We start from the raw sequence: 8,240 nt of genomic DNA on the forward strand, positions 1-8,240 counted from the left end.
TTGGCAGTTGCACCTCGCTTCCCAGCAAAAATGTGATAGCAAAAGCCATAATGAGAGCTTGTATTACTGAGACTACGTGTCTCACAAAATATACTGTAGGACATTTACTAGCATGCTGTAAGACCCTGAAAATAATTACAGCCAGCCTATGCATCAAGCTAAGTAAACAAAATCCATTGAGAGAGCCACTATCTTTGGGGGGTTTTTTCTCCTTCTTGTGTAACGTGTGTTTTCTTATTCACCCAGCTGGGGAGTCCAAAGGGAGTGGAGGGTGCTGATCTATGTGAATTAACAAGGTCTGATTGTATTCACTAAATGAATGTTGAATGGAGGAAGATTTCCATATCCTTCGTAGTAAAGCTGAACCAGGACTTCAGAGAGTGCCTCTGAAATGCCCTTTCAGTTTAAAGATTCTGGTCTGATCTCAGTGTCTTTGGCAATAACTATTCACCAAGCTTAATATTCTCCACCCTTCTTTCTTTCTAGTGCTGGTCTGATTGGTTTTCTTTTCATGCTGCGTGCTTTGGTGTCAGCAAACTTCAATACCATCTACATTTACACAGCAGAGGTGGGTCCCCTTCTGGCATTTGTTCTCCAACAAAGTGTATGAAATCGATGAAGGCACATTTGAGTAGTTTGGTGACTGTCCTCATTTTAATCACATAGTTACAGTGACTTTACTATATCTGAAGGTCTCTGGTCTTATGCTAGTCTCTGAATACTGTTTTAGTTGCCTGTTCTGCTAATGTGTATATGATCAGATACAAAACTGGATGAGTAGCTAAGATGGCAAGAGAAAGAAAATAGGAATTGCCATACGAGACCAGGGGCACAGTCCATCTGCTACAGAATCCTGTCCCTCATGGTAGCCTGTTCCAAATTCTTCAAAGGAAGAGGCACCCCCTCTCATAACGACCAGTTACTGAATAATGTCCCAATGGATGGAAATGTCTGTTTGTTAGTGGGTTAATTGATGCTTCACAGTAGGAAGGTTTACCTCTCTTAATTTTACAGTGGAATTTCACTGCAAATGTTTTTAGTGCTGGAAATGTCTTGTCTTTAGTGATTGTTCATGCCAGTGAGTTTCACAGATTTATTTTGTGTTGTGTAAAAATAGTTTCTTTTATTGGGGTTAAGTACTAGGGCTGTGCGAAATTTTGCTAGCCGTTTCACTTCGACACTGTTTCCACCAATTTCAAGGTCAAAACAGCAAAATTGGAATGAAACAAAGGCCATCGAAATAGCCTCAAAACAAAATGAGGCTGGTCGAATATGTTTTGAAAGTCGAAACATTTTGACCATAGGCTGGGGACAGGAAGCCAATCCAGCTGGGCTGACTTCCCATCCCCAGCGCAAGATCTGGCAGGGGGTGGCTAGGCAGCCCAGCTGGGCTGTTTTCCTGTTCCCCGCACTAGATCACACCAGGCTGCCTCCCACCCCCGGCGTGATCTAGGGATGGCAAAGCAGCCCAGCTGAGCTGCCTTCCACCCCCGACGCAATCTAGCGGGGATGGGAAAGCAGCCCAGCTGGGCTGCCTTCCACCCCGGCACGATCTAGTGCTGGGGATGGGAAGTCAGCTCAGCTGGGCTGACTTCCTATCCCCAGCGAAACATCAAAACAGCATTGAAACAGCCTTTCTGTTTCAATGGAATGGAATGGAACAGCTGTTTCAACTTGAAATAAAATTCGATACAAAACACTGTTCCTTCGAACTGTCGAAACTCAAGGCAAAACAGAACGGTGCCGTTTCGCACAGCCCTATTAAGAACCTGTTTTATACTCGTGTACCACATGCATCTTTCCTCAAAAAATTAGCCTTCTAAAATTAATACATGTATCTTAAGCAGGGATGCCGATTTTCTGCCCAGAATAGTAGCAATGGCATTTCTATTCAGGCATTATTGAGGGAGTCAATTAACTTCATGACTCGTAATCTACTTGATTTCTGCCAATTACTCTTAACTCAGAAGGCATTAATGACCCATTCTCCTTTTTAACAGCTTTGATTTTCCACTAATCAAGCTGTCCTTTCTTAGGCAACTGTGCTGAAGAATTTGCAGTTTAGTGATTCCTGGTCTCTCTCCTCTAATTTCTCAGCCCCCAGACTGTTTTTATCTTTAGATTTGTACATGAGTCCAGTCTTCAAGAGCTGCTAACAGTTTAGCCATGAAACACTTAAAACTGTAGCTTTTACCTGACCAGGAAAAGAGGAAGTCACAGGAAGTTTAGATTCTGCCACTAATGGATGTGGCCAAACTCTGGACTTTTTTTTTACCCTTCATTCTGCCTCCCCAAATATAAAGTGTGTCTTTTTTTTGTGGGCATGTGATATGCAAGAAAATACGGTGAATTACCTTTCAGTTTCACAAAAAGCCCCTTGATGTAGCATTGCAAGGAAGGGCAAATAGAAGCACCTGCTCACTGTTATTAATTATTTAGTGTAACACAGTGATGCTTATCAGAAGGCACTAGCATTGCAGAAATATTTACCTTTCAGTGATCTGGAGCCAAATGTTGTTGGTGTACGTTCTATTGCTGGAAATGGATGTGTCAGAAGCCACTAATGTGAGAGAATTTTGCACCAGTCAAAAGCTAGGCTGCAACCACCACCACAGCTGCACTGTACTTCTGGAGATCTTGCTCCTCTCATTGAAAGGGAGGCATCTGGAATCCTTTAAAAATAGTTTAGTGGTGATGGAAATAATTTCCCATTGGCCCTTCTGCAAGCAAATTTATATTGGACAATAAAATACCCTCTCCCCTAAAATCCTGATGTAGCAAAGTATTTAAATACTTGCCTAACTTTAAACATATTGAAGTCAATGGGACATAGGTATTTGCTTAACTGTATGCATAAAACTAATCATGTGTTTTAGGTGCTCTATTGGATCATAGCCTAGAAGAAGAGAAAAGAAAAGAGTGTTACACAGTGAGACCCCGGGCATTTTGTCAGGTGCTTTTCCCTGCTACAAATGTTTTGAGTGAATTTAAAGCTTGGACAAAGTGCTGGCTTGGAATCTGCGGACAGTCTGTATCTCCCTGTTCACCAGGCAGAAAGAATGGTAATTCATACTCTTCCCATGCCACCCTGCCAATGCTCTTCAAACTGGACCTCTACAGCTGAGGGATTAGTTCACCACCTCCAACTTCAGCAGAACTCCCTAAAATCTTCATGGAACGAATTTCAAAGGCAGAAATGAGAACTGGGGGGCCTTGTTACCGTTTGAGACTTCCCTCCAACTGCTGGCCTTTATAATGTAGTGAGCATTTGTGAATAAGCTGAATCACATGCATTTTCTTATATGCAATGTTTTTTCTCCTGCTGTAGGTTTATCCCACCACTATGCGAGCACTGGGGATGGGGACAAGTGGGTCATTGTGTCGGATTGGAGCTATGGTGGCACCATTTATAGCACAAGTAAGAAGCTTTTTCTGTTACATCTTGTTGTGCAATGGTGGTTGTCAGTCAGAAGAGCTCATAGATTGGAGTTCCTCAGGCACTTTGAAACAGATGTTTAGCTATTACTTTTTTTTTTAGTGGGCCCATTGTTGTGTTTTGTAAGTTGGTATACTCCATGCCCAGTCTGCTTTCCAATACACACAAGGAACTCTTTGCAGTGCCTCTTTTGAAATTTGTCCAGCCTTTGCCAAACCATTAGTTTTGAGTCTGATGTTTACACGGGGAAAAAGCCCAAATCCTGTTTTGCCTAGTCAGCTGTATACTTACATGTCAGAATGCAGACCAGTGGAAGGCACAAAGGACGGCATTCTATTGCCCTGCCAAAACACCTATCACTTATGCAGACTTTAAGCATCTAAGCCGGGGCGGGCAATTATTTTGGGCAGAGGGCCGCTTACTGAGTTTTGGCAAGCCATCAAGGGCTGCATGACAGGCCGGATAAAATGGCTTGGCAGGCAGCATCCGGCCCCCAGGCCGCATTTTGCCCATCCCTGATCTAAGCCATTCAATGACATGCTACTTTGCATGCCCTGAATCACATTTACATACCTAAGGGTGGCAATACATGTGCTTGGGGGGGTGTGGGGGGTTAATTAGATTGGTTCCTGAAGAGCTGCTCTTATTAAAATGCTGCAGCATCATGTGTATTAAGCCCCTGGGCATTTAAAAATGACCATGGGACATTTTAACTACAGCTCATTTGATGACCTTTAGTTAAAGCATGCCAGTGGCCATTTTTAAATCCACAGTGGCTTTGTACACATGATGCTGCAGCTATGCTAGAGCGTTCTAATTTGAATGCATTAGACCATGTGTATAGGCACCCTAAAGATTTATCCATTTAAGGCAGACATTTACTTCACTTTAGGTGCCCAAATGGCAGTTTTCCAGTGGGGTATCTGCCACTTTTGGCACTTATGTACAGTTTAGACTCCTGCTCCCAAGCTGTGTAGACAAGTAAAATGTCCACACTGAGCATGTGCAGTCGGTTATGCACTGTCTGGGCAGCTACTGGGTAAATTTGTCAAAATTTTATTCAGCAAGAATAGAGGAGGAAGGCACTTCCAAGTTAGCACCTCTGCCAAGACAGAGGAGACCCAGAAGTCCTAACAGGGAGAAATGTATGCATGTGTCTTAAAAAAGAAATGGCTACCTGCTCAATTAGTAGTAGCAAACCTCAAGCCTCTGCTTTCCTTTCAAAAGAAAGCCCACACATGTACAGTACTCAGCCTTTTCCAGGCCTTTATCACTTGGCCAGCAGTACAGCCTGCCCCCAGCAGCAACGTGTAATTCATGTAAAACATATAGCTCATAGTGGCATTACTTCAGAGGTACCAAGGTGTACCTGATGTATTTGGCATCAAAGTCACAAGGCAGGAAGTCTTAGGAGCAGGAGCCTATGACTCTCTCCCTGAGAGGGTAGCAGCCCCCTCTGTGCTCCACGGATGGTGCAGACAGATTGATAGTGTAAACAGACTTGGAAACATTTAGAACATAATAGTGTTTCAGCCATTGGACAGACACAGTCCCTATCACTCCCTCTTCTCCTTCCCCCAGTCTGGAATGCTTCAGAATCACTGCAGCTGCATCCTCTCCAGTCAGGGGACGTAAAAGGAGCCTCTGGGGACTTGCAGGTCCACATACCCCCACTGCCCTCCCCAAGGAGACCACCTGGGCAACAATGTATGATGGAAGAGGATCCTTATGTAGGCATCTATCTGTTTAGGTCAGCAGTCCTGCTAAGATACATACGCCTTCTGCACTCTGGAAGAAGTAGAATGGCTAGACAGTCATGACAAGGTGGGGTTAGAACTCAGGACATCCTCCTTTCCAGTGCCGTGCCTCTTACAGGTTTACATTTAAATCTTTAAGTAACACTAAGGCACCTTTCCACAAAGAAGGATGTGGGCCCAGAACTAGAAACAAAGCGACTGCCAGATGTAGATCTGTATACAGTGTTGTATAGAATATACATACTTGTTCATACTTGTGACTCTTTTGATGTGGTTAGTCACTGGACAGATTGTCTGGCCGTCATCAAGTCCTTTAGTTGCTTGAAATCTTCCACCCAAGTCATGTTTCTTAATTCTGAACAAACCATAGCATGAGTATCTTGCATGGCAGCATTAACTGGTGCTTGAATTATGTGTTCATAGGTTCTCATGAGTGCATCTTTCCTTGGGGCCCTGTGTCTTTTCTCAGGAGTGTGCATTGTGTGTGCCATCTCGGCCTTCACTCTGCCCATAGAGACCAAAGGAAGGGCACTTCAGGTTTGTACCAGTTCATTACTACTCCAGGCATAGCAAATTAACTCTTTTGTGACCCCCTAAGCTGTTATGCAGTTAACTTAGCACCAAAGGCACATGAGTCACACACCTGCCAAAATAAGCATCTCTAAACTGGGGCTACACTTAAGTTAACTACATAAGAATTTTTATCATTGTAGTTAAAAATCAGGACAGGATTTGCTTGTTTGTTTAATTTATGTGGATCAGGGCTACGACAGTCATTGGGTGTGAGTCATTCACGTGTTACAACAGCGGATGTTCAGTCAGATTTTTATTTACTTAGGAGCCTAAAGGTACAGATTGGAGCTTAGTACAAAACAGACTAAGCAAGATATGCTCCTTATTCCCATTCCTTCCAAAAGGTCTTAGGCGCCTGATTTTTAAAGGTATGTAAGCACCGACCTTCTATCGATTCTGAAGGGAGTGAAGTGTCTACGCATCTTTAAAAATCTGGTCCTAGGTACCTAAATCCATTAGGCTGCTTTTGAAAATGCCATTAATTTTCTCTCTACTTCAGGCAGCCCTTTGCTTTTACAAATCTGGCCTTCAGTTTTAAACTACGACTTAAAAGATATTTGACATACTGTGTAAAAGATGGTATATACAAAACAGATTTAACAAAACAACCTTATCTCCCCCTGAGGGTGCAATTCAACCCTTAAGTGCAAAGGGCCAGCAGACCACTTAAGCCCTGAAAGGGTTGATACTGTGATAAGTGTCAAGAAACACTTCATTAAATTGCTGTACAGGTAAGAGGAACGCTTTGAGTCATCTGTAACTGGCTTGTCTAACAGTGACCTAGGTGAATGGGAGTTTAAATGATTATTTAATGTGCTAAGCCATTTCTTTCCTGAGACTGGATGCACTTCTGTAAGCTAAAATCAGAGCTGAAATTTTTGAGGTCATCATCCTTATTGCAAATAAGACCCATGGCCCTGATTTTGTTGTCATTTATGCACACAAACTCAGTTCCTCTCATTAATCTTAATGAGCTAAGTATGCCCAGCACACTGGTATGTTAGTAGGAGTGTGGCCACAGACCTTAGCTTGGGCAGGGATGATGCTAATATTTACACGAGTTACTTTTTTTTTGCATGTGATATCTCACTGACCTTAATGAAATTACTCCTGCACATAAAGTTACTCAAGGATGTTGTTGAATCAGGGCCTCGTCTCCTGTCCATGATCCTCAACCAGGATGCTGAGGCAAATGCCTACACATGATTCACAAGATAAACACATCTTTCAAAGAAGAATTCGTAGGGTCAGAAACATTCTGATCTGTTGTGGTCTTTACAAGATCCTTGCAACAGTGGATTTGTTCTATTGCTATTTCCATAGTAAAAAAAACCAACGAGCAAAGTCTAAGAGCTGGCATCTTCCAAGGGATGCATTGAGTCTAAAAAGATTGAGAACCACTATTATTAGTGTGATTTGTGCTATATAAAAATCCAGCTATGTAGCTAAGGAATATCTATATGCTTGAACAGAATGAGCATAGTTAACCCTGATCAGGTATTCAGGTGTCTGTCTAAATAGTGCCTTCAATGCTGATATCATTTTCTACTTTGAATGAAAATATTACTGAAACTCTGTAAACAGCCATGTTTCAAAAGTAATTTTGGAATCCAGGCCAATAATACTTGAAAGAAAATATCCTGAAAATATCCACTCTTTATGCCAAATTCCAGTCTTGGCAGGATAAAGACTGCAGCTCTCATAATGTTCTAGTGGGATTGCAGATTCAAGGCAAGGTTTTTTGGAAACATACATATAAATGCACATACCTGTTTAGATTCCCTATCTTTCCCTGTATCATTACTCACAATCTTCAATTCTTAAATAGTCTCACTTTGACTCTGATTTATCCTTTTGTATTTGTTTCCATTTTTTAGCAAAATAAATGAATGCAGATACCCTGGCTTAGCTCCAGTGGCAGAGATAAAGGAGCATTTGGAATATTTCCTGAATTTCATCTGAGCTGTATTTTATGTTGATTGCTTTTTGATGCCATTTCTGGAAATAGGAGGTATAAATAAATGCAGATGAAGAGCACACAATCTACATTTTCTACAGCACATATTTGGAAAAATTGCCATTTGTATTGTTCCTGTGATTCAATAAATAAACGATCTCTTTCCATCCCCCACTCCAGCCCCAGCAAGAGGAAGTCTCTTTATGTACACAGTTAGCGCCACGCCACAAAAAGGCTGGTGGATGATAGCCACTAAAATAAATGAGTTCTAGAAACATCTGAGAGTGTGAAGCTAAATTCTGTTGCAATTTACACTCTGTGCAACTCTACTGACTTCAGTAGATCCAGGGCTAGGGTAGATTTTGTCCTTGGGTATCTGCACATAGTTAATGGCACACATGGAGTGGGTGTTTGCCTTCAGGTGTATAGAATGGGTGTTGCCATGAAAATGCAGCTATACTGGGAGGTATGTACCCATCATGTGTAACATTCTTTCCATACACATTAATGGGACTTA

The 8,240-nt window shown here is 42.1% G+C and overlaps 1 protein-coding gene across 1 annotated transcript in view; it reads left to right on the top strand.

The window, feature by feature from the left end:
* Positions 1–7,943, top strand: part of SVOPL (SVOP like) — a 30,601-nt gene extending 22,658 nt beyond the window's left edge. Inside the window, exons 11-14 of the mRNA XM_025198924.1 lie at positions 487–568; positions 3,329–3,418; positions 5,617–5,730; positions 7,644–7,943. Of these exons, the coding sequence (XP_025054709.1) occupies positions 487–568; positions 3,329–3,418; positions 5,617–5,730; positions 7,644–7,655 (298 nt within the window). The 3' untranslated portion in view covers positions 7,656–7,943. The remainder of the gene's footprint in view (positions 1–486; positions 569–3,328; positions 3,419–5,616; positions 5,731–7,643) is intronic.
* Positions 7,944–8,240: the final 297 nt, after the last annotated feature.

This window comes from Alligator sinensis, unplaced genomic scaffold, assembly GCF_000455745.1.
Source record: "Alligator sinensis unplaced genomic scaffold, ASM45574v1 scaffold74_2, whole genome shotgun sequence".
In the NCBI taxonomy this organism is placed as follows: domain Eukaryota; kingdom Metazoa; phylum Chordata; order Crocodylia; family Alligatoridae; genus Alligator; species Alligator sinensis.